We start from the raw sequence: 27,965 nt of genomic DNA on the forward strand, positions 1-27,965 counted from the left end.
CTCTAAACCGCGAGTATTTTATTAATAAGAGTCACATTTGCTACAATTTCTACAGAAGTGACGATTTTGTTCTTTTGAACACATGCGATGGAAACACTGCTTTATTCATACACTGTTTTTGCAATTAGATTTTTCGCATAAATTTAATTCACATCTTGAATGGAAACATAGCGATTGTAGCTACTTTTGATTCGAGTCTTCCCACTGCATTTACATAGCTACAGCTAATCAAAGTAAATTAAGAACTAGGGATGTGCGCTATGACTAATTTGACTGTCGTTTAAACGGAAGTTTTATAACCGACTAGTCAACTAGCCTAAAGAGAAACCAACCGTCAAAAAACAGTAAAAAAAAAAAAAAAAAAAAAATACAAAAATTTATGCGACCCATTTAAAATACTTAATCTATTCCAAATCCGATGCTAAATGCCACTGAAAAGGGGCATTTATCAGTTACAATGTAAAAAAAAAAAAAAAAAGCTATACAATAGAAAAAATATGCCTGTGATGTAGCCTACAATAAACCTAATGTACTCTTAACATGACGTGCACACAGAATAAAAGATTGTTTAACATGTTAAGCAGTCGGCACCTCCTTGAAAATAACTTCCTTAATCAGCAGATTAAAAAAATGGCATACCTAGTCTAAAACAGTTATTTTCGAGGCTAAAATTAACATGTCGACATGGTCCGGTGAAAGACGGGACTTAACTCACCTGAGGCGTCTATCCTGCGCTTGAAAAAGCCTGCTCAGCGGAAAATGCACAGATGTAAAGAAGACTCAAATGTGAAAACATCCTTAGGGATTTTCAAACATTTGGAAATCCGATTCCCGCACCACTAAAGTGATTTCATAGCTACTTTGCTGAGTTTGCTTGTCTAGCCAGAGGACATTTTCCTGCGCGCGCCGCGAGTGAGAGCGGGAAGAAGCACGCGCAGCCTGAGGTGAAATTAAACTCTGTATCTGCTCCAGATATCTTCTTTTTTTTAAAATAATATTTGTATTATTCTATTTAAAATATGTAACATTAATTTGACAGTAATTTAAGTGCAGCCTCTGTAAAAATATAAAGCCAAACGTAAATGTGTAAAAATGATTATCAGTTTAATATTAACCGACTAGTAATTCCAGTGTCGACTAGCAGCATCAGAACCGTTTAGTCGACTAGTCTCACACATCCCTAGTATTCACCAAACTGTTCTGTTCAGGATTCACAGTTTCCTCTTTGCATTTATAAAATGTAATATTTAAAAGTCTGGTTTCCCAGACATTAAAATAGGATACGTAATAAAAGTAGATTTAATAAAACTTTTAAGTGTTAATTTCAGCAGTTAATAGTTGACTGTTTGATGTGTGACAAAAAAATTAATGCAGTTAATGTAGTATCCATTTTATCTTTACTTCCTGTGGCTAAAATTGGCATATATAAAATTTCACTCGGCTCGACTGCACATTCTAGCACAGTAACTGATTGTATGGAGTAGCACACGCTTATTCAATCCTCGAGACGCATGTCCCAGGCATAATAAACACGGGAGCGGATTTACTGTACAGAGAATGGAGACTTCACCCGCAAGCAGTGAACCAATAAATTATTTTTCACCAGTTATGAAATCATGAAGTGTCTGATCCGGATGGTGTTTCTCTTCAACTTCATTTAGTTCTTGATTTTCCTCGTTCACGTCCATCAGATCTAAAATGAAAACACAAAATGGTCTTTAATTCAATAAAACTGACCCCAAAAGTAATAGAAGAAAGCTACAGATAACAAGTATCTATTTTAATGTGATCTAAACAGCAAAGTTTAAGGAATTCAATTTTATGTGCATTTTGTCGTTTTCTTTGTTCTTTTACTTTGATTCAATTATTTAACAGATCCTACGAATCGATAATTAACTGCAGCCATCAAATGTGTTGAACTGCTTAATATTTTATAACTTTAATCTTCATGAACAGACAATAATAAAGAATGAAGAATGGACACCAACCTCTTTGTTCCTCAGTATCTTCATTTTTCATGACATTTGAACTGCATGATTCTGGATAACTCATGTCCTCACTCTCTTCTTTAATAAACATCATTTTACAATGTTTTATCCCGCAGATCTCAGTTGAAACACCTGGAGTTATTCCTGTTCGTGTTGAAACAAGTCTTCTTTTAGGATGATGAGAATATTGGCGTCATTTATAAACATGAATCAGATGCTCGAATAATGTAGAAACAAAGAAAACAACAATGTCAGAAGTTTCTGCAGGTTTATGAGTATCAATAGAGAAGATCGTTTACCGTTTTTTGAGTCTCTGCAAACGTGTGTTAAACATCAACTAATATGGAAACTTTGGTGCATTTATTTTACTCATTTGTACAATAATTTGTTTAAAAGTGAATGTTTATCAGAACTCTGCAAATCTCTCGGAGCGCCGCCATGTTTGCGTGACGTCATACAACAGCATCTCGGAGGGGACATTCTGAACCGCTTGTCGTGGAAAACCCTTAAAGGGATAGTTCACCCAAAAATAAAAATTAGCTTATCATTTACTCACCTTATTGCTAACCAGATTTATATGAGGCCCGGTGATGTGAAATAAATGACAACAACAGGGCACAGGAAAACAAATTATTATAAAATGGGGTTGTTTTATTGCAGACTGCACTTGTAACAGTGCAGCGTTAATTATGCAGTATTTGGGGAATTTGGAACTCAGGCAGGAAAAATTATCTTATATTGATTCACAGAATTGAGAGTGGTTTTGTACAAACTTTACTCTTTCCCTAGGCAGTATAGACAACCTTGGCGAAATGAATAAAACAGACAGAATAAACAACGTGGTCAACATAGACAGAATGGTCAGCATAGACAACATAGACAAAATGGTCAGCATAGACAGCCTCTTATTCTAAAGAAAACATACATAAACAAATATAACATTTGTATGCATGACATACCACATAAGGCTGCTTCAATTTGAACCAAAAATATAAATCAGAAAGAAATATGCACTCACACTTTACATTTTTCTGTTCAAATTAATACATTTTGAGCTCTAGACACATTTTGCTATTGAAACACTCACAGTAGTGAATAAACTCCCTAGTGCCACTTTGGAAATTAAACAAATGAAACTTACTGTTCATCATCACACTGGCACATGTACACACTGACACACAGCATTTGATGAACCCCTCTCTCCCTGTGTTCAGTAGAAAACAAAATACAAAAACGTTCCCTTAACATTTTGAAAACATGAAGTTACAGGAACATTATTACTTCATTTACTTTAGGAAAATACACTTTTTAATGAACACATACACTTTTAAAACAAATAAAATAAATAAAACTCACTCTGATTCTTCGCCGCTCGGAAATACACACAGTGGGCCTATAGAGCACGTTTTTCTCCCCTCTTGATAAAACAAGAAAAATACACTTAAACACCCTACTCCACATACGATTGTGCACAAAATGATTTCAACGTCACTTAGATATCGATATTTCATCAACACACACTCTTTGAGAAATTATTTCTCTCACGAGGAGAAACATCTCAACTGAAATCGGCGTCAATCGGCGAGACCCACAGCCATCCGTGTCACAAACACACTGCGAAACAGTTTATATGTCACTATAAGTACATATTTCTCACTATTTTATGGTTTTATCAACTTTTAAAGTATTAATTTCTCACCGCATAAGCACCACCCGGACCACATTGCAAATTGTGCTGATCACATGTAAACTCTCGCAACACTCCTGGGCAGAACAATAACTCACATTCCTGCTTCTTAAAGGGCCAGCATAAAATGTTTTCACTAGATGAGAAGGACATCTGTGCACACCGTATGGACTATACACTTAATTAAGGGCTTTAATAGACAGCTTCACAAGTGAAATATGGTATTAGTTTTCACCTGGTTACACTCTCCCCTGCTAATAGTCAGCGTCCTCAGTGACTACCAACACTAATCATCTAGCCCCCCTTGAAGCTTTCCAGAAGTATAAAGGACCATACCAGCTAACACTTAGGAAAGCATGTCAGGACTAAAGGACACTTCATTGCAAGCTGACCTAAGCAATCTGGTTATTATGCACTCTTACATTTGACCTCTGAGTTTTACGTGGCACAGGACAAGGCACTTCTGACTTAGCACCCCCTTCCTCGGAGTAGGAATAGGCCTCACCTCTGGACTTTCAGCATGTAATTGGACACTTTCTGGTTCTGGTTCGACAGTTACTGGTTTCACTATCAGAGCATCATCAAGTACCTCCTGACTCTCTGGCTCTGAAAAAACACTATTCCCCCCCAATTCCTCTTTCTGATGATTGTAACAATCTTCAAATTCAGGCACTGGCTGTTCGGGATCTTTAGAGGCTGGGGTTACTGTCTGCTTCTTCCTGGAACATTGAACTTCCTCCACCAAACCACATTCTGCCTCCAGTGAGGGCATTTCTGACTCAGGAACTGAAATTGGTACCTCTTTCATACAGGGTTTTCGACTCCTTGGCATGGGTACTGGAACTGGATTATTGCAGGATCTGAGGTTAGATCTGTGCACCCTTTTTATTGGGCCTACTTCAACAGGCTCTACAGCGTACGTGGACCTCTGAACCTCCACCACTCTGTAAACTATGGAGGACCAAGCATCCTGAATCTTGTTTCTTTCCGGTGGTCGATGTCGCAGGTACACATGCTGTCCAATCTCTACAGCTGGGCAACTAACTCTCTGTTTTTGTTGCCTTACTCTCTCTGCAGCCTTCCTTTCAGCATATTCCTTTGCTCGGACATGTGCATCTTGGAGTCATTCCTTGTGTACCTTCAGCCAGTCCGGCTGGTCGTCTGTCACAGGTTCCTGGCCTAACAGAACATCAATCGGCAGATACCCTGTGGATAAGTCAGTATTCTGGCCATCTGCTCTTCTTCTCAGGTGGGAGAGACTTTAAGAGGTCATGAAAAGTTCTGTTGAACCTCTCACATTGCGGATTCCCCTGAGGGTGGTTGCGGTGTCGTGCGAGTTTTCTTGACGCCATACAACTTGCAGAGCTCAGCAATAACAGCGCTTTCAAAATTTCTGCCCTGGTCAGAGTGCAAGCGTTGTGGCACCCCATATTTCAGGAACCATTCTCTTAAGAGGACCTTGGCCGTGGTCTCAGCCTTCTGGTCATGGGTGGGAAACGCTTGACTGAACTTTGTGAACACATCAGTCACTACTAGAACATTTTCATGCCCATCTGTGGCTGGCTCCAGTGTAGTGAAATCTACTGCCACAACTTCCAGTGGTCAAGAAGCTAAGAACGACGTCCAGGGTGCTCTAATCTTGGGCTGCGGCATCTTTGCTAGTACACATCGATCACATCTTTTCACCCACTCTTCCGCATCCTTGTACATGCCTCCCCAAAAACATCTCTGCTTCAACAGACATAGGGTTCTTTCTATACCCTGATGCCCCATTTGATCATGAACCTTCTTTAGGACTTGCTCAGTCAAACAGGCTGGTAACAACAACTGGTGACATTCTCCAGTATAGACATCATCAATTACACGGTATAAGACCTTCCTTCTCTCTGATCTTTTGCCACTGTTTCAACAGGGACCTCATAGGTTTGGACAAGCCTAATCTCTCTTTGTGAGTAGGCTTTCTTTGTCGACTCCATAACTGTCTGAACACCCTGAGTGATGGATCAGACTCCTGAAACTGAATAATTTCGGCTTTTGAATATCCGGGCAGAGTGGGGGTATTCTCACACCCAACATGTAACTGCCTGACTTTGCTGCATTCAACTCCTGCTGCCAACAAGTCTATTCCCAGAGCTGTCCCTCCCCTAAGTGAGTTACATATCGCCACACAGCCATCATACTCTGTGTCTTCACTTTCAGGCTCTGGCTCATCTGGTCCTGGCCTCCTGGAAAGAGTATCAGCTGCACTGTTGCATCGTCCCGGGCGGTACCTGACCTCAAAGTCAAAAATGGCAAGCTGAGCAGTTGTTCAATGGCATCTAATTTGGCAGTCGTGAGGTGGCAGAGGGGTCTGTTATCAGTTATGATGGTGCACTTGGACCCTAGCAGATAACTCCGAATATTTTCTGTAACCGCCAACTTAAGTGCTAACAGCTCCAGCTTCATGCTGCTATAGTTCCAATCATTTTTCTCAGCCCCCCTTAACCTCTTACTCGTATAGGCTATCACTGTCTTTCTACACCTTTGATGCTGGTACAAACACTACACCCAATCCGAGACTGCTCGCATCTGTCTCTATCACAAATGGAAGGGTGAAATCAGCGTACCCCAAAATTGGCACACAAGTAAGTTTGTCTTTGAGATGTTCGAAAGTATTTGACACTGGGGAGTCCATGAGCTTTTATAGACCTGAGCTACCTTGTAGGGACTTTTCTCTGCAAGGCACACGTTTACTACATCGTGCAGCGGCCCAGCTATCTGGGAGAAACCCTCAATGAATCTCCTGTAATAGCTACAGAACCCTAAGAATGATCTAATTTCCTTAGGAGTACTTGGGACTGGCCACTCCTGAACCCGCACCCCCTCCACTGAAACTTGATGGCCCAGTAACCTGACTTCTCTATTTTCACTTTCAGCCCAGTTTCCCTCAGCCTTTTAACACTGTTTCAAGTCTCACTCGATGATCTCGTAAGGTGAACGAGTACACCAGCAAGTCATCCAAGTAGATGAGTACAATCTGAAATACCAAGTCACTCATGATAGACTGCATGAGGCGCTGAAACGTTGCGGGCGCGTTGCACATCCCGAAAGGCATCCGCCATTATTCGTACAGCCCAAACGGCGTAACGAAAGCCATCTTGTGTCTATCTTTCTCAAGGACTGCCACTTGGTGGTATCCGCTAGCAAAGTCTATGGTCGAGAAGATTTGTGCTCCACCCAATGCATCCAGGCTCTCATCTATACGTAGCAATGGGAAAGCATCACGTTTAGTCTTAGAAGTCAGTCTGCTATAATCCAAGCACAGCCTCAGACTTCCATCAGCCTTGCGCACCAACACAACTGGTGAAGCATATGAACTCGAGCTTTCATGTATGACACCCTTTCTGAGTAGTTCAGAGATATGCTCTCTAAGCTCTTCAAACTGCGTTGGTGGTATGCGGTGGTATGGCTGAGAGATAGGATTATCATCTGTCAATGGGATCTTATGTCTCACTCGATCTGTGTACCCCAGGTCTTCATCACGGACTGCAAACACATCGGCATATTTCATGAGTAGTACACCTAGCTTCGCTTGCTCTTCTGGTGTACCCCCTATATGCAGTCTACTTAACAAATTTTCCAGGTCAGTATCAGATCCTGGTTTAACCTTCTGATCGATCGTCACCTTTACATGATCAGCAGAGATACGCTGAAATATCACTTCGCAGGGGTGACTCTCAGCACACTGAGAGTGGTTAAGCATTCCAAGATGCACTTTAGGGGGCAGCCAAACATCCTCCTGAGAAAAGTTTACCACTTGCACTGGAAACACTTGACTACTGGATGACACCACAGTGGGGATGGGAATCAACCCACCTAGCAATGGCATGCTCCCGGGCTCTAGCACCCACCAAGCGTCGGTGTCACTAGCTCTCTTGTTTATTCTGGCATAGACTGTGGCTACAGAAGATGCTGGTACACGTGTTTTGTGCGTGCCACTTACTCTGGCGGTTGCCGTTGTCTCAACCAGTTCAACTCTCTGTACACGATGAAAGGCTTCCCTCAATACAGAGTCCAGCTTTCCTCCTAAAGTAGTGTCAAACTCAGTAAGTGCAAGCTGTCTGCATCTCTGAGCAATATTCATGCCTATTATGCCCGAGGGAGTTGAGTCTGACTCTGCAGCCCCCCATCACAAACTATTAGGAACCCACACTCAGGTATAGTTAGCCCCAGCACCTGAATATCTAGTACAACATATCCCAGGTACGGCAAGGGTAGCTTGTTGGCTGCAGTTATCTTTAGCCACTTAGCTGCGCAGTGGAGATCATTATCTTCCCCATGGAGGTTTTCTCTAAAGAAGCTTTCTGCTAAGGTACTCACATTACTTCCTGTGTCCAGTAGACATCTAACTGGAACACCTCCAATGAGAATATCTACTTCAGGGCACTTGACAACTGCACGCTCTAAGAAACGTTCTTTAGTTAACGGGCTACCTACTGAGCCTTCTGACTTTCCTCGCATTGCTCAGCTCACTGCAATGGAGGGACCCCGTTTCCCTGTACGGCAGAGTTGTGGTGGCAACAGAATGGTCTTTGGAATTCCGTGGCCCAGTACACTGTCTGGCTACATGCCCCACCCCCTCACACCTTAAACATATGGGTTGACCGTCATCTGTATACGTGGGTTTGAACTTAGACTTCCCACTCTGACTACCATTTGAACCAGTTTTCTGTACAGTGAGTTCACAAACTGCATTAGTGAGTTCTCCCATAGCTTTACCCTGCTGAGTGATTCATTTTACTACCTCTTGGAAAACCCCTATTACTTCACTTTGTGCACTGTTACCGGGGTTTGAACATTCAAATATTCCCCCTGACCCTGTACTCATGATATTTCGATTTCTGGCCACATTAGCACCATCCTGGGTGGGGATTCCAAAAGAAATCCTCACTGATTAAGGAACTGCATTTATCTCACAAACACTACACGAACTGTACGAATTATTAGGTATTAAATCGATTTCCACCAGTGTTTACCACCCACAAATGGATGGGTTTGTGGAATGATTTAATAAAACCCTGAAAAATATGATTCGTAAGTCCATACACGAGGATGTTAGAAATTGGGATAAGTGGCTCGAGCCCCTGTTATTTGCAGTGCAAGAGGTCCTACAAACCTCCACAGGGTTTTCCCCATTCAAGCTGCTGTATGGGCGTCGGCCACGCATCGTGCTCGATGCCATACAGGAAGCTTGGGAGGAGGGATCTTCAAACAGTAAAAATGAAAGTCAGTACGTTCTTTATCTTAGAGCAAAACTCCACATTTTGGGTCAACTAACACAGGGTAATTTGCTCCAAGCTCAAGAACGTCAAAGCCGACTGTATGACAGGGGCACTCGACTATGGGAATTTGCACCAGGAGATAAAGTGCTTGTATTACTACTCACCTCAAGCTCTAAATTACTTGTCAAGTGGCAAGGGCCCTTTGGTAGCGAAGTTGCAAGCAGAATTTGCTGACATGTTCTCGCCTATCCCTGGTCGCATGAACCTCATAGAGCACCACAGCGAGACCACCCCGGGGGTGGTGGTTCATAGCCACCCCTATTGCCTTCCTGAACACAAAAAAAGGTTGTTCATGGAGAATTAGAGGCAATGCTCGAGATGGGCGTAATAGAAGAGTCACACAGTGATTGGGCCAGCCCAGTGGTTCTGGTACCTAAGAGTGACGGGATGGTCCGATTCTGTGTGGACTATTGAAAAGTGAACGCAGTGTCTAAATTTGACGTACACAATGCACAATCCGGATTGACGAATTGCTCGATCGGTTGGGCGTGGCCCAATTTTATTTGACAATGGATTTTACAAAAGGCAGATCCCCTTAACTCCAATCCCCCTAGAAAAGACTGCATTCTCCTCACTGTTTGGTTTACACCAATTTGTGACTCTTTCATTCGGTTTGTTCAGGGCCTCCACCACGTTCCAGCATCTCATGGACAAAATTCTCAGGCAACATATGGCATATGCCACCGCTTATCTAGATGATATAATCATTTATATTAATGATTGGTGGTGGCACATGCAACATCTGAGAGCCATCCTGAGATCGCTGCGACAAGTGGGGCTCACTGCCAACCCGAAGAAGTGCACAACTGGGCGGGTGGAAGTTCGGTATCTGGGGTTCCATTTGAGCCATAGGTAGGCACGTCTACAAATTAACAAAACCACAGCAATTGCAGCCTGCCCAGAACCCAAGACCAAAAAGGAGGTGAGACAGTTTCTGGGGCTGTCTGGCTACTACCAAAGGTTTGTGCCTAGTTTCTCTGACGTCACCAGCCCGCTGACTGATCTCACTAGAAAGGGGGCCCCCGATCCAGTCCAGTGGACAAAGTCATGCCAACAGGCTTTTCTAAAAGTGAAATCTGCACTTTGTGGGGGACTGCTCTTACATGCTTGGGGTGGTGCCCTTGCAGGAGGTGGAGCAGCAACCGGTGCTGTACATAAGTCGTAAACGTATTATTTTTTTATTTTTTTCCCCCTTTTTCACCCAATTTGGAATGCCCAATTCCCAGTGCGCTTTTTAAGTTCTTGTGGTGGCATAGTGATTCACCTCAGTCCAGGTGGCGGAGGATGAATCCCGTTGCCTCCGCGTCTGAGACCATCAACCCGCGCATCTTATCACGTGGCTTGTTGAGCACGTTGCCACGGAGACATAGCACGTGTGGAGGCTTCACGGCATCCACTGCAGCATCCGTGCTCAACTCACCAGTTGCCCCACCGAGAACGAACCACATTATAGCGACCACGAGGAGGTTACCCCATGTGACTCTATCCACCCTAGCAACCGGGCCAATTTGGTTGCTTAGGAGACCTGGCTGGAGTCACTCAGCACACCCTGGGGTTCAAACTAGCGAACTCCAGGGGTGGTAGCCAGCGTCTTTTACCACTGAGCTACCCAGGCCCAAGTCGTAAACTCTTGTTGAGAGAGACTAAGTACAGCACCATTGAAAAGGAGTGTTTGGAGATCAAGTGGGCTGAACTCACCCTCTGCTACTACACGCTGGGCCGGGCTTTCACCCTCTGCTCAGATCACTCCCACTCCAATGGCTCCACTGCATTAAAGATACCAACGCATGGATCGCCTGTTGGTACCTGGCAATTCAGCATTCAAATTTGAGGTGATCCACAGACCAGGGGCGCAGATGGCTGTAGCTGACTTTCCAGAAATGTGTGTGGGGGGTGGGGGTTGGCAAGCCAGATGTTGCCCTGGCCTGAGTCGGGTGGTGGGGGTATGTGGTGATGGAGACATGGTTGTGTGTCTGTTTGTTGGAGAGAGAGAGTGAGCTGAATACCTTGTTGTGAAGCTGGAGACAACTGCATTAAAAGTAAACTCACGTGGACTGTGAAATTCTCGCCGCCTCCTTTCCACCCAACGAACCTCCTTACACTGACTCTCTCTTCTGTGCTCATCATATTTCTGTTTTTGACAGCATTTAAGCTTTGAGATTTTTATTCACAAATTCCTGTATTTTTCCAATTTATCAACCTGAACATTGGCTGGAGTATCTGGAGTACATTCCCTTGGTTGTAACAACATAAATCGGTCCTTGGAGGGGTCTGTTTAAATTCAACTCAGCTGGAGTCACACCACTGGGTTCATGGACAGCTGAATTTAATGCAAATTGAAACTCAGGTAAGGTTTTGTCCCAGTGCTTTTGATTGTTGCTAGTGTGAACAGAGGTCATTGTCTTCAAGGTATGATTTATCATTTAGGTTAAGTTTGTCTGTGGATGGTATGCAGTTTTCCGTTTCGGGGATATTTTCCACTGTTTACAAGTTTCTTCAAAGACAGAAGAAACATACTTAGAGCCTTGGTCAGAAAGAATAAAATCAGGTATCCCCCATCTGGTAAAGATGTGCTTTGTCATTATTCTGATGATGCCAAAGAGGAAAAATGTCCACGAATCATGAGTAATAAACCACAAAAAACAAAAGGTAAACATTCCCATTAGAACTCAGAGGAAATGGACCAATAATGTTGACTCCCAACATTTCCCACGGTCGGTGTACAGTAGTTTGTTGCAACTTTCCAACCGATCTTCTACTTTCAGGTTTGCGCAGCTGACACTTTTAGCAATAACAAACATATTCCACAACATCTGGATTCATCACTGGCCAAAATACAAGATTCTGTAGTCTCTTGTAAGTTCTGAATCATCCTAGATGTCCAGCTAATGGGTCTTCATGGAAGTTCTGAAGGAGTTGTGAGCGAAGAGAGGCAGGAATGTAGATCTGATATAAGGTTTTATGTGGTAGTTGCATCACTCTGTAGATCTTATCCTCCAAGATAGTAAACATGGTGGTAGCATTGACAATGATAGGTTGTGAGGAGTCATTTGACGCCATGCGAGGTTCGGATGTGTGAACGGCGAGCTCTGTGCACTTTGCTAGTTTTGATACTTTTAATGATAAAACCAGTGAGATTCGATACACCCTGATCCATAACTGTTCTAGGAAGACAATATGTCAAAGATTTCAAAATCCTTGGGCTCTGGAGACATTAAAAGACACTTATGTGCTCAAGCTGACACCCCTCCGGAGGCCTCAAGCCAGGAACTCGATTTAGCCAGAATTGCTGAGCATATTGGCAATGCTAAAAAAGGTTGTTGCTGACTTGGAGGATCTTGCTGCAATACTTCGATCAATCATGGCCATGGAGATGAAATTCACTGAGATGGTTACAAGAGTGGGGGATGTCGAGAAACGGATCGATTATCTGGAGTCATCGGAGAGGGAATTAGCTGCTAATCCGCTAGCAACCAAGGCAGATTTGGAGCATGTCTGGGAGAAGCTGGAGGATTTGGAGAACTGTAAATGGAATAACATCCGAATTGTTGGAATTCCTGAGGGAGCAGAGGGTCAGAATATGGTGGAATTCCTGGATGGGCTCTTTCCGAATCTGCTTGACATAACAGGCCATAAGCTGGAAATTGAGTGAGCTCACAGTGTCCCGGCTTGGCAGTCCGCTGAGGGAGACAGGCCCCGATCAATTCTGGCCAAATTTCTGAGATCATCCAATAAAGATCTTGTGTTACATGAGGCAATGAGTAAAGGAAGTTTTCTTGGAAGAACCACATGCATTTTCTTGTTCCCAGACTTTGCCAATTCGATAAGAGACAAATGTGATTGATTGAAGGAATGCAAGAAACTCTTACATCAATGGAAGGTCACTTTTGCATTGATGTTTCTGGACAAATTGAGAATAGATACTAAGGATGGCTGTAAAGTGTTTACATGTCCCCAGCAAGTCATATCCTTCATAAAGTCAATGACTGAGTAAGTCATTTTGTGGTACTTACGTTGCAGCCAAGTGAGCCTGACTCACTGAACATTCACTTGACCGTCCGAGGAAACTGAGCACCTTTTATGTTTCTTTTTGTGCTGGTTTTGCCTAGCAGCTGGATTTCGTTTTGTGTAGCAGCACTCCTTCGGGACAGTTTTGTGGATGAATCTGCACGTTCTTTGTGCTTATGCCTCCTACTGGTTGGAGTTTGTTTTATGGAGTATTTCTTGCAGGACATTGGAGTGATTGGGTCATTTGTTGCACTCATGTAGCAGTTGAATGGGAAGGCTCACTGAACATTCATTTGACTCTCCGAGGAAACTGAACAACCTTTTTTTTTTTTTTTTTTTTTTTTTTTTTTTTTAACATATATATTTGTAAATATGTGCTGGTTCCGCTACGCAGGGGTGTCAAACTCGGTTCCTGGAGGGCCACAGTCCAGCAGAATTTAGCTCCAACCCTAATTAAATGCACCTGAAGTAGCTAATCAAGGTCTTCTGGAGTGCTTGAAGATTACAAGGAGACATTTTGGAACAGGGCTGGAACTAAACTCTGCAGGGCTGCGGCCCTCTAGGAACTGAGTTTGACACCCCTGCACTAGATGCTGGAGTTTGTTTTGTGGAGGGACACACCTTTGGGACAGTTATGTGGATGAATCTACACATTCTTTGTGTTTATCCCTCCTATTGGCTGGAGTTTGTTTAATAGATTACTGTATCTTCTGTTGTGTAATTCTGTTTTACAAAATTTGTATAGAAACACATGACTTGAGAAATCCGACGGCAAAGTTGTTGCGGGGGTTCTCGTAGGTGTACACAGGGTTGGGAGGGTTACTTTTGAAATGTATTCCACTACAGATTACAGAATACATGCTGTAAAATGTAATTTGTAATGTATTCCATTAGATTACTCAAGGTCGGTAACGTATTCTAAATACTTTGGATTATTTCTTCAGCACTGGCAGCTCTCTCTTGTTTTGACTATAAAAACTATACACATTCTCTGAAAAACCTAAATATCTTATGCAGTGCTGTTTCTAAAACAAGATAAATCAAATTGATCTTTTAGATATTTTTTAAAGGAAACCAATACAAAAATTATCATCAAGAATATGATTTTTGCCATAATATCAAAGGTCTTAATAGAAAAAAGAAATTATGATCTAACCTGAATTTTCTTGATAAAAAATATGATCGTGCCTTGTAACATGTGCATGTTAAATGGCTAGAAATAGCATTTTAGCTTAGCGTAAAGCTGACAAGTTTTTTTTTTTTATTTCTTCTGCTCCAAACTTACTTCAAACTTACTTCTCTGTCTGCTCGTATGAATGTAACACATCATGAGAAAGTGTTTCACTGCTGTTCAAATGCACTTTGGATTGCATCATTCATATTTATAAATGTTTTCCATCTGAAATGACTAAATATTAAATGAAACAAATTACAATAAAATGCAAAGTAATCTCTTCAGTAATCAAAATACTTTTTGAATGTAACTGTATTCTAAATACCAATGATTTAAATTGTAACTGTAGTGGAATACAGTTACTTATATTTTGTATTTTAAATACGTAATCCCATTACATGTATTACGTTACTCCCCAACCCTGGGCGTACATGGGACTGTTTGAGATTAGAAGGATGGACGCCAGTTGGTGCTGTCGTGCGCAGGTTAAATGCGCACATTTTTATTTTTTCTGTTTGTTTGGTTCGGGGGGAAGTTTGGGGTTTGATTGTTGCACTATTGTGGAATGTGGTCTTTATAATTTTGTTTTTGACGCAATCTATATTTACTAATATGTCAAAATGTCAAATGTTAGTGTAAGTGGACTGTCTCTCTCCACGTGGAATGTGAATGGGTTGGGGCACCCCATGAAAAGAAGGAAAGATATTTCTCTTCTTAAACGTAAGAAATATGATATAGTGTTTCTTCAAGAAGTGCATCTTTCCACGCAGGAAGCGGAAAAATTTGGGAAGATATGGGGTGGACATGTTTTCTTTAGTGCTGGCTCAAGTAAGAGCAGAGTCATTACACTGATAAGTAAGCATCTACAATTCAAATGTCTCAAACAGATTAAAGATAAATTAGGTCATTATTCATTATTGTTTTAGCAGAAATGCAAGGGCAAAGTTTGATTTTGGCTAATATTTACGCACCTAACACTGATGATCAGGGCTTTACAGATCTTGAAGGGATGTTGCAAGCCACTGGCTCCCTTCATGATATAATATTGGGAGGAGACTTTTTATTGTTTCTCCCCAGTTTGGAATGCCCAATTCCCAATGTGCTCTAAGTTCTCGTTGTGGCGTAGTGACTCGCCTCAATCAGAGTGGCAGAGGATGAATCTCAGTTGCCTCCGTGTCTGAGATGTCAATCTGCGCATCTTACCACGTGGCTTGTTGAGCGTGCTACCGCGGAGACATAGCACATGTGGAGGCTTCACATTATTCTCTGCGGCATCCACGCACAACTCACCACAAACCCCACCGAGAGCGAGAACCACATTATAGCGACCATGAGGAGGTTAACCCATGTGACTCTACCCTCCAATTTGGTTGCTTAGGAGACCTGGCTGAAGTCACTCAGCACACCCTGTATTCGAACTCGCGACTTCAGGAGTGGTAGTCAGCGGCTTTACTCGCTGAGCTACCCAGGCCCCCAGGAAGAGACTTTAATCTATTGATGGACTCAGTCCTTGAGCATAGTGAAGCAAAACTGTATAAGCCCCCTAGAGCAACATTGACGCTTGACAGGATGTGTAAAAATCTTGGTCTTACAGATATTTGGAGACTTTTGAACCCATCCCATTTTTTTCATCAGTCCATAAGATTTATTTTAGAATAGATTTTTTAATATATATATATATATATATATATATATATATATATATATATATATATATATATATATATATATATATAAAGTCCCTCATTTCATCTGTTGTGGATGGCTCAATTGGAAACATCTTAGTCTCAGATCACGCCCTGGTGAATTTAGAGGTGTTGTCACATACGGAGAAAAAGAAATCATATAGTTGGTGCTTTAATGTATCCTTTTTGCAAAATCCTTATTTCCAACAAATGTTAAAGGCTGAAATAATTTTTTATATGGAGAACATCTGGTCCTCAGTATCCTCTGTTGGCGTGGCTTGGGAGGCACTTAAGGCGGTTCTTAGGGGTCAGATCATACATTATGCCTCGTTCATCAAAAAATCCAAAGCACGAGAACTCGTGGAGTTGGAAGGGAATATTAAAAGTGCTGAGGCAGAGCTGAAGCACCGAATGTTGTCTGATGGCCTCAGAGAACTGACCCAATTGAAATACAGATATAATACTATTTTGTTGCGGAAGGTGGAGTTTTGGCTATTCAGGGCAAGACAGTCATACTTTGTGTTGGGGGACAAAGCAGGGAAGCTTTTGACTAGATATATAAAGCAGAGAGAGTCTTTTTCTACCATTCCCTCAGTGAAATCTGCTGGTGGCGAAATATTTACCTTTAATTCTCTTTATTCTGAGATAAACTTGGAGGAGCTTGACGAGGTAATTAAGGCCCTGCCTACAGACAAGGCTCCGGGACCAGATGGTTTTGCCGATGAATTTTTTAGATCTTATGCTACAGAACTGGCTCCACTTTTGTTAGAAGTTTATACGGAATCATTAAAGAATGGAAAGCTTCTGCCAACCATGACACAAGCCCGGATCAGTCTGATCCTTAAAAAGGACAAAGATCCAAGTGAGAGTAAGAGTTACCATCCAATTTCCCTGATTCAGCTAGATGTAAAAATGTTGTCAAAAAGTCTGGCTAACCGATTATTACATCTTTTATACATACAGATCAGGTGGGGTTTATTCGGGGCTGCAGCTCTTCTGATAACATTAGGCGTTTCATCAATATCATGTGGTCATTGGCGAATGATCAGACTCCGGTTGCTGCCATCTAACTTGACGCGGAAAAGGCGTTTCATATGGTAGAATGGGATTATCTTTTTAAGATTTTGGAAAGGTACGGGTTCGGGAATGGATTAAGTTACTTTATAGACACCAGAGCATGTGTGTGAAGCGGAGCGGTGTGACACTCCACTCAATAACCCGCTCCATGCGTGTGCGCTACGCTCAATCGCTCATGGCCTAAGTGGACACTGCGCTCAAGTACTGCTCACGCTCACCGGTAAAAAAGCATTCGCTCAAATCCCGCTCCAACATTAAATTTCTCTGTAGTATACTTGGTTCCAAGCACGTACACAGGGGGTAGATATAGTGGCCCGAGCAACTGCCCATGGGCTGAGGTGTCCCTCTGGGTGAAATATAGACTATAGGCTGACATTTATTAAATTATCAAATGATTAGTAACGTACACATCTGAAATGATGTGATTGTATTGTTGTGTTTTTGTATATAAAATCTTGTTGTTTATTTTGTAATGGTTTACAACTGCTGTTAGATAATTGGGTCTACCAGACCTTCCTTATCATTTGTAATCAGTCATTATTTCTCTGTTAGCACATGTCACTGAACATCTAGAAAAAATGCCTTAACATTTTTTTAGTTCTAAATGACCTTTATTTACTTTAAACAAGTCATCAAACACACCTCTCCAAGTGATAAAACATGTGCGTTTGCACGGAAACTTGCATACGCACAAATTTGCGCTTTTCAGTTTAAACTGGACCTGAGTGATACAATCGACCCAGAAAACCACAATCTTTTCAACTTTAAAGTTTGTTCGAGTCGTTTATGGCAATAATGAAAACGTGGACTGGTAACTGGAAAAATATTGCAGGTAAAAGTGAAATTCATAATTGTTTTCAGTTGTCTCCACGGAATGATTGTACTGTAGATTTGATACATTAATATGTTTCTGATTTAATGCTATCAGACTTTGGGTCTGTGAATTAAAATGAGCAATTTCTCATCCTAATTTTGTGTTTTAAAGGGTTTATTAAGTTATCCAGAAAACAGCAGTGAGTGTTTTTCTCTTTTTCAGTTTTGTTGCTTTATTAATATTCCCTATAATTTTATATGTACGAATCGTATGCAATCTAAAAGACTGTGTTTATTTATAGAATAATTATTATATGAGTACACACCATGTGCCCCCTTTGTTTTTCCTTGATATTTTTAAAGCATTATAAAGTGAATCTTGTGCATGCACTCTTTATATGTACAGCAAGGTTTAACCATGGATTAAACAAATAAAAAATATTTGTCCTGCATAAAGTGAGATTTGGTCCAATATATATATTAGATGAAATCATGTTTAATGATCCCAAAACAAATAAAACGTATTTAATTCACGAATTACACTGCCTTCGTTTAAGATTTTTTTTTTTTTTCTAATGTACAATCATTTATAGCTTTTTTCTCTGCGAATGAATGCAGCAAGGAATGTTGGAAGATGTTATCCGCAAACACTAATCTAGAGTCTTTTTTTTAACGTTTCACTTATCGTTAAGGTGTGTATTTGGCTTTGGGAAAATGACCAGCAATTTTGTGCCACTTTATCCCAAAGCAGAAATCGAAAGCAACAGGCGGTCGATTAAGTGAGATAATTCCTCTATGAAATTCTCTATGCAAGAGCGGAAATCTTTACAATCAAATGCTCAATTATACAATAAAGGCATGAAAGCAAAATGATGCACCTGCAAATTAGGACACACAGATATACAAGATCATACATGTTTATTGGTTTTGATGCAGGGATTTTTTGTGTGTGTTCGCCGGGATTCAAGGAAAAATGCTTTGCCAATATACAGTATTATTAAGCATGCATATTTAATTGATGGTTCCTAACGTTCGCAACCCTGCAGAACCGGGCCTGCATCTAGCTGGCAGCTGCACTGACATGACTGCAAAACAATAAGATACCTTACTTATCTATTAATTTATATCGAATAGTACTGTAGCCTACTAGCTCACCTTTTGCTGCACTACCATGTTCGTGTAGCACATCCTCGTGCTCTCTGGCAATGTGACGTTTACGATTCCAAAAGGAATACTGGCTAATTCTCACAGTCTCTCCACAGTCCACAGTCCCTTCGATTTCCTCGTTCTTAACTTTGATTTATACTTTGAATTTATTTAGGCTATAAGGTTTGCAACTTCACTAAAACAATGTTAGAGCTCCATTAACCTCAGACCTATTGCTTATTTCGCAGATTCCCAAACCAGCATATCACGAAGCGCATTCTGGGTTGAGCGAGCGGCACTGAGCGGCCTGAGCGAGTGGAACGGAATCTTCAAAAAGGCGCTCTCCACTCAGTTGGAATTATCACCGCTCCACTTACATGCTCTGATGGACACCTGGTAGTGGCGGTAGAAACAAATGAATTAATTTCAGATTATTTTACTCTGGATAGGGGCACCCGGCCTCTTAACCCATTATTGTTCTGTCTTGCCCTGGAACCATTAGCAGCCGTGATAAGAAAGGAGGATGATTTTCCAGGGGTGGTGGCGGGAGGTGTGGCGCATAAGGTTTTGCTTTATTTGGATTATATTTTATTATTCGTCTCTGACCCCTAACCCCACTAGATCTATGCCTTGCCTCCACAGGATTATTGGTTCCTTCTCTAAACTCTCAGGTTAAAGAGTCAATTGGTCTAAATCCGAAGCTTTGGCTCTGATAGCCCACTGCCCATTAACAGATTTTTTAGCCGGGCACCTTCCAGTGGGCCAAACAGGGCATTAAGTATTTTGGCATTTTATTCCCAGCAAATTTGTCTGATTTAGAGTTAATTTCGACCCTTTAATAAAAAGGTTTTTGAGTGATGTGAGTAGGTGGGCTTCATTACATTCATCTATGACTGGGAAGGTTAATGTTATTAAAATGAATTGTATTCCAAAATTCTACTACCTGCTACAATCTCTCCCTGTTGATGTCCCCCTCTCTTATTTCAAGCAATTTGATAGCATAGCAAAGTCCTTTATTTGGAATGGTAAACATCCCAGATTACATTTCAACAAGTTATGTAGGCCGATTGACAAAGGTGGGCAAGGCCTACCCAAGATTTTGTTTTATTATTATGCGTTCAGTCTCAGACATCTGGCTCATTGGTTGCTTCCACCTGAGAGAGCCCCTCCCTGGTTTCATATTGAACAGGAAGTTCTTGCCCCTATTTCGCCATTGCAAAGCCTTTCTATCAAACTAACAGAAGAAGTTAAGTCACACCCCATTATCTGGCATTTGCACGTGGTTTGGACAAAAGTGTCCAGAGTGTTTAATTCGGACATTTATTTAAATGTTGCCTCAAACATATGAACCCTAAATTACATATTAATAAGTCTCCTTTCTGTTGATCAGAGTGGATTGTGAGGGGGTTACTACACTCGGTGACCTATATGAGAGTGGAGTGTTGAGATCTTTTGAGAATCTAGTCCATCATTTTGGGATTCCCAAATCTCAGTTTTATAGGTATTTACAGCTGCGCCACCTGCTCTGTATTGTTTTTGGGAGTAGCACCCCCCCTCCCCAAAGCGGCAGATACTTTGGGAGAGGTGATTACTGCTTTTGGAAAAGTACACGAGGCATCAGTGTATTACTCCCTGCTAATTCAGAGTTTGGGGGATGGAGCTTTAACTCCTATCAAAAGATTATGGGAGAAGGATTTGAACTTGGTATTGGAGGAAGGAGTGTGGACTAGGATTCTAAAAAATGTCAAGTCTACATCTAGAGAGGCAAGGGTGTGTCTGATGCAAATAAAGATTTTACATAAATTCTATTGGACCCCCTCTAGACTGTATAGGCTTGGTCTCAAAGACACACCCACCTGCTGGCGATGCCAATCAGAAGATGGGGACACAACCCCTGTTTTTTGGTGATGTGTTAAGATTCAAGAATTTTGGTTGAGAGTTCAGAGTTTTATATGTGATATGTATTGGGCACTCAGATTTCATTTTGCCCCAGACTCTGTATTCTATGCAATGGGACGGTTATTAACATATGGGATGGGTACATAATGATTTGGGTTCTGGCTGGTGTTATGATCAGAAGACAGGTCATCCTTAGAGGATGGAAGTCGGCTGGAGTGCCCTCGTTTCGAGAGTAGTGCATGGAGTTGGGCAGGGTGGCGGCATTTGAGGGGATGATATATAGAAGGCTGGGCAACATGGGTTTATTTAATCAAAAATGGGGCAGTTATTTCGACTTTTTGGAGTGCTGTCGGGGGGAGATAGACAATGTTAAATGAGTGTGTGCATTCTTATTGGTTTTATTTATTTTCTTAAATACTTTGTTGATTTATTGTAAATTTATGTGTCATTAATTTATTACACTGTGTAAAAAAAAAATAATAATAATTTTGATTCCTGGGTATTTTTTTATGCCTCAAAAGTACAGAAAATGACTATTATTCCCCACAAACTTTGCTTTTGTGACAGGGACAGTGATATTTTGAAATGTATCTATTTTCCATAACATTCCAGATAGATTCAGTGCTGAGTAAACTTGGAGTAACTTGTAGAACTTTCCAGTAAGCCCACCAGTTCAGTTTAGTTCCAGCTGCCTAAGTGGATACATATCTGCATTTTTCTGAGATGGCATCAAGAGACTGCAAGCATCCGGCAGACGCATTTTACTATGTCTGCAGCCAATTTATCAAGACAAGAGCAAAAAAGTACTCCGTGGAAGCATCTGCTAAGATCTGTGAAGCTACAAGGCATATTTCGGCATGCCTGTCGGGGATCAAGACAAACCCTGGGCACCTCATTTCACCTGTGAGCACTGCAAAAAAACTTTGGAAGGTAAGATGGACAATTGTTGCTCAGAATGTTATGTTATAAAATTTGTAAATTTTTGAAATTATAAAAGTTTTTAATTTTAAAATGTTACAATTTTTTCTATGTTATTGAAAAAAATCTATCATATATGAAAAATGTTGCGAGAATCTCTTACACATTAGTCATGGGTGAAATAAATTTATTTTTGTAGGATGGTACAGAAGGGAAAAGAGAGCCATGAAGTTCGCTATCCCAAGAATTTGGCAGGAACTCACTGACCACTCAAGCAACTGCTACTTCTGCATGGTGGACCCTTCCAAATGTCGGACGGGCAAGAATGCACCTGCTATCACGTAGCTGGACCTTCCTTCATCCATCACCCTGGTGCCACACTGCCATGAGCTCCCCGTACCCACTCCTCCGGAGAGTGAGCAGCCGTCTTTAGAAGAAAGCAGCAAGTCAGAGAGCGAGGAAGACATTGTAGATCCACATGACAATTTCAGAGGTAGAGCTGAGGAGAGAAACCCATACTACCCTCACCAAAAAGACCTCAACGACTTGATTAGAGATCTTGGTCTCACCAAGTCCAATGCCGATCTTTTGACATCTAGGCTCAAGCAGTGGAACTTGTTGGATGAAAGTGTGCAAGTTGCAGATCAGAGGAAGAGTCACCAACTTTTTTCCAAAACTTTTTTTTTAACAAGTACCCCTCTCTTCCCCTGACTCACTCCGTGCACCTCAAGGAGGATTACAACAGCATCAAGACCTTGCTGGTCACCTTGAATTATGATGAGTATGGCTGGGAGGTCATAGGAGACTTAAAAATGGTGGCATTCTTGATGGGTCTCCAAGGCGGTTTTACCAAGTTTCCTTGCTATCTTTGCCTTTGGGACAGCAGGGACACCAAGGTGCACTACCACAGGTGGGACTGGCCACAGCGGACCGAGTTCTCTGTGGGGAGGAACAACGTCAAGTGGGAGCCACTGGTGGACCCCCGGAAGGTGCTGATGCCACCACTGCACATCAAATTGGGCATTATGAAACAATTTGTCAGAGCTCTAGATAAGGAGTCGGCAGCCTTTAAGTACCTTCAAGACTTCTTCCCTAAGCTGTCTGAGGCAAAGGTTGAATTCCCCAAGAAGCTCACTAGTAAGGAGAAAGTGGCTTAGAACTGCTTTGTCGCAGTGGTTCGGGGCTTCCTGGGCAATCACAAGGCCGAAAACTATGTGGAGCTGGTTGAGACTCTGGTGAAGAACTACGGCACAATGGGCTGTAGGATGTCCCTCAAAGTCCATATCCTTGATGCTCATCTTGATGAATTCAAGGAGAACATGGGAGCGTACTCGGAGGAGCAAGACGAGCGCTTCCATAAGGATATACTGGACTTTGGACGCCGCTACCAAAGACAGTATAACGAGAACATGATGGGAGACTACATTTGGGGGCTGATTCTTGAAAGTGATTTACAGTATAATCGTAAATCTAGAAAAACTGCTCACTTCAAAATCTTTTGTAGTCATTTTTGTATTACTTTAGTATAAATACATGTTAATTTGGATTCATATGTTGTTTTTTTCTGACTTTATGTGAACAAAAAGAAACAAATTCGCCCGTTTTCTAATTGGAAATAGGTAATTTTCAAAATATCACTGTCCTGGTCACAAAAGCAAAGTTTGTGGGGAATAATAGCCATTTTCTATACTTTTGAGGCATAAGCAATTAGGAAATAAAACTTACTACCCAGGAACAAAAAATGTGTTACATAGTGTTATCAGACCACTGAGGTGCGCGTTTGTGTCAGGTGTGGGGTATGTTCGGAGGGAAGGGTTTTAAGTTCATATAATTCGATTCCGTATTTTCTGCCATGTTTATTAAATCTGTGACTGGAATCAATAAAAATTGTTAATAAAAAAAAATAAATAAAAAAAAGACACTTACGTGCTCAAGCTGATACTCCTGACAAGGCAGCGGACAAGGGAGCCGATCTAGTCAGAGAGTTTCGGGAATTGGGGTGAGAAATGTTGAATATGTTGGCAATGTTGACGAAGGTTGTTGCTGACTTGGAGGATCTTGCTGTGATAAGTCGATCGATCACTGCCATGGAGCCGAAATTTACTGAGTGGTCACAAGAGTGGGGGATGTCGAGAAATGGATCGATTATCTGGAGTGATCGGAGAGGGAATTATCTGCTAATCTGTTAAATGTGGTGATGGGGGCATGGTCATGTGTCTGTTTGTGGCAGAGAGGGAGTGGTGTGGCTCGTCAAGCTGGTTGACATGATCTCTAACAGCTGTTTCTTGTTACAGTAATAGCGGGGAGAAGCCTCAAAAGCAGTTAAAACACATCAGAGCGCTAAGAGAGTTCTACGCAGGGGCAGACAGGGAAGAAAATTCGGCCCAGGATTTTACATAGAAACTGACCCAAAAGTTGTTGAGCGGGGGGTGGGGGGGTGGGGTTGCTGTCCTTTTCTGCATATTACAGAGGCGTTTTGTGGCAGCCCATGCGGCCCCATTTCGCGGCCGGCCCACCCGGTTCTCCCAATGGCCAGTCCGCGCCTGGTTCTATGCCTGAGTTTTGTGAAGCTGAATATTAAGAAGTTTATGCTGACTGAGACATTTTTTTAACACTGAACTGTTTGAAACATGAAACATACTGTGAAGAATGCTCAGAGAGTGTGGCAGGCAGAAAAATAAAAGCCTACCTGAGGCGTGTCACTGCTCTTCGTTTCCTGCTTTCCCATACCCGAACCTGAAGGAATGTTACACATGGTTTCATCCAAGACACATGCATAACTTTGACATCTTTTCCAGTATCTTCCAACACAATTTCATAGAGTTCTTGTCATACAATTCCATATGGACACTGCCATTTTGGAGCAGGTTTGGCAGAAAATGATCTCTCTGCCTTGGAGTAAGAGTAAGTTCACAGCCAAACTCTGTCCTGCTCATCATACTGACTCTCTCTTCTGTGCTCATCATAATTCGGTTTTTGATAGCATTTAAGCTTTGTTGAGATTTTTATTCACAAATTCCTGTATTGTTCCAATTTATCAACCTGAACATTGGCTGGAGTATCTGGAGTACATTCCCTGGGTTGTAACAACATAAAGCGGTCCTCGGAGGGGTCTGTTTAAATTCAACTCAACTGGAGTCACACCATTGGATTCATGGACAGCTGAATTTAATGCAAATTGAAACTCAGGTAAGGTTTTGTCCCAGTGCTTTTGATTGTTGCCAGTGTGATTGGAGATAATTGTTTTCAAGGTATGATTTATCCTTTCAGTTAAGTTTGTCTGTGGATGGTATGCAGTTTTCCGTTTCAGGGATATTTTCCTTCAAAAACAGAAGAAACAAACTTAGAGCCTTGGTCAGAAAGGATCAAATCAGGTATCCCCCATCTGGTGAAGATGTCCTTTGTCATTATTCTAATGATCAATAATAATAATAATTTAAAGTATTAAGCACAAAGTATACATTAATATACATTTCAACAGAAGTTACAATCTCAATTACAAAGGGGGAAATAAAACATCAATCAGTAAAAGACAGATAATGCGCTGAGAAAATATGTGTTTTAAGCTGAGATTTAAAGATAGAAATAGAGGAGATGGCAATAACAAACATATTCCACAACATCTATATTCATCACCAGCCAAAATACAAGATTCTGTAGTCTCTTGCAAGTTTTGAATCTTCATGGATGTTCTGAAGGATATGTGAGCGAAGAGAGGTGGAAATGTAGATCTGATATAAGGTTTTATGTGGTAGTTGTATCACTCTGTAGATTTTATCCTCTAAGATAGTAAACGTGGTGGTAGCGCTGAAAATGATAGGTTGTCCTGTATCCATAATGGTCATATAAAGGGGCTGGATGCCAGGATCATCATCTTGTACTTTCCATATTTCCTCATCTGAAATTTGCAAGTCTCTAATTGCTTCATTCTTGGCTGACAACAAGGTAGCACAGATTGGCAATGGAGACCAGGTTTCTCCACAGGAGCTTGGATAGGGCATCTGGGACTGTGTTATACTTTTTGATCCACATGAATTTGACACTTTTCTGCTTTAGGGAATTAGGTGGCTCAATAAGATGAAAGAGGTACATAAATGGGTGATACCACTCTACCATTCCAAGCAAACTTTGGAGGTCTTTGAGAGTCGTGGGTATAATAAATTCCTGCACTTTCTCTGGGTCAGCTTTCCCTCCTGCCGATGAGACTATATGCCCAAGGAATTTCAAAGATGTATGGAAGTTACTCTTCTTCATGTTAACAGTGAGACTAGCTGCTGGAAGCTTGTCCAGAACAGCTTGAACATAATGAAAGTGTCGTTCAGCTGTTGGGGAATAAATAATGATGTCATCCAAATATACAGAACAACTGTTGCCACCAAGCTCTCCCAGGACTCATTCAATCAACCTTTGAAAGGTTGCTGGGGCATTTTTTAGACCAAAGGGCATAACATTAATCTGGAATAACCCAAGCGGACACACAAAAGCTGTCTTGTCCTTGCTTTCATCATCCATGAGCACTTGCCAGTAACCACAGTTCAAGTCCAAGGTCAAAAAAAAAAAAAAAAAAAACCCCGCTCCAGCCAGAGATTTGTAGCAAATTAGTGACTGTGTCAGGGTATATTTACAACTGCCAGCATTCATCACCAATAATATGTAAGAATTGTATAATGGAACGCCAAGTGTAATCTTGGCCATGTTCGACCACCATTACATGAAGCATAAATGACAAATGATCAGATTTGAAATATGAATAAAAATTCTCCCTCATTACATATGTTTTATCTGCTCACAATTTACACCGATCAGCCACAACATTAAAACCACCTGCCTAATATTGTGTAGGTCCCCCTCATGCCCCCAAAACAGCTCAAACTCTCACCACAATTGTACAGAGTGGTTATCTGAGTTACAGCAGACTTTGTCAGCTCTCATCAACAAAGAATTTCCATCTGCAAAACTGCCCCACACTGGATGCTTTTTGTTTTGGGCAGCATTCTGGAGTGTCACGTGGAACTGAAGGTATTATTTGATGTCACACGTTCCAGTGATGCCAGCAATAATTTAAAAGGGAAGATCCCTTTTGGGGAGATTGTTACAATTGCCATTCATTATACAGAAAATAGTGAATGGGTATATAAGTGAACGATTTCAGAAAGCGCTATAGTTTTGGCCTGAAGCACTAGGAAGTGTAATAGAATGTGAAATAATCTAAATCATACTAGTTTGAGATGGCAGAAAGGTGAGAAAATTATGAGAGAATTTTAATTTTTCGTGAAATTTTTTTTAATAATGAAGTTTTAAGATTAACAGTCATTCACTGATAGCACACATACATCACCCAGACATCTATTTGATGAGTGTTTACATCTTGAAGACATATTTTTTTAATAAAATGACAAAATTTGTTGCATTTCATAGCATCAACACAAGATGAAACTGATACTTTCAACTGATACTTTGAACTTTTATTTTGTTGAAAAATACAAACATCTTTCTACCCCTTCTACGCGGGTTTATACTTTAATGTCGAACCTATGCCGTAAGCTCTGCACAGTTTAGCATTTATAGTTCCATGTTGGTGTGTCTGCATTGCTCTGCGAATACACAGCAAAAGTGCTAGTGTACTGAGAAACAATGCCTTTGTGTCTGAAAAATTATACATTTAATAAAAGCAATGTAATTCATGGATTCCAATATATCTATTACATTATTGTGGCATTAATAAAAAGTTCATCAAAGTATTGGAACATGTTCTGCATTACACATGTTTTCTGCCATTTAGACAGAAAATAAATCAGGGATATACTGTATGCTTCATCTTGAGTTGCTTATAATAAAGATTTTTGCATAATTCTGACGCTCACTGCAGGGAAAATAACATCAAATTAATGAAGAACAACTCGCCTGACCAGCACAAAATGGGTGTTGTTTTAATGCTCAGAAGCTGCACTTTGCATATAGGCAATATAACTCTTAACAGCGGCTTTTTAATCTGCTGACAAAATGTACAGTGTAAGTGTTCCATTTTCATAACATGTGAAATTATTATTTACATCATACTGTCAAAACATGGTACAGATCTGAAAGTTCTCGAGTAGTTTACAACAAATATTGTGTCACTCACATACCAAATATATATTGAGTAAAAGCCCAGAGGAAAAAAGCTGGTTTTAGAAGTTGTCTTTTTGTTGGGTTTTCACTTGTAACTTTTTTAAACATAACCAGAATATATATATAAAAAAAACAGCA

The 27,965-nt window shown here is 41.1% G+C and overlaps 1 protein-coding gene across 1 annotated transcript in view; it reads right to left on the reverse strand.

Moving 5' to 3' along the window:
* Positions 1-27,965, reverse strand: part of LOC127440730 (gastrula zinc finger protein XlCGF57.1-like) — a 518,561-nt gene that overhangs the window by 69,138 nt on the left and 421,458 nt on the right. The window contains exon 2 of the mRNA XM_051697532.1: positions 1,604-1,693. Within this exon, the coding sequence (XP_051553492.1) occupies positions 1,604-1,693 (90 nt within the window). The remainder of the gene's footprint in view (positions 1-1,603; positions 1,694-27,965) is intronic.

Source organism: Myxocyprinus asiaticus, chromosome 5 (assembly GCF_019703515.2).
Source record: "Myxocyprinus asiaticus isolate MX2 ecotype Aquarium Trade chromosome 5, UBuf_Myxa_2, whole genome shotgun sequence".
NCBI classification, from domain to species: domain Eukaryota; kingdom Metazoa; phylum Chordata; class Actinopteri; order Cypriniformes; family Catostomidae; genus Myxocyprinus; species Myxocyprinus asiaticus.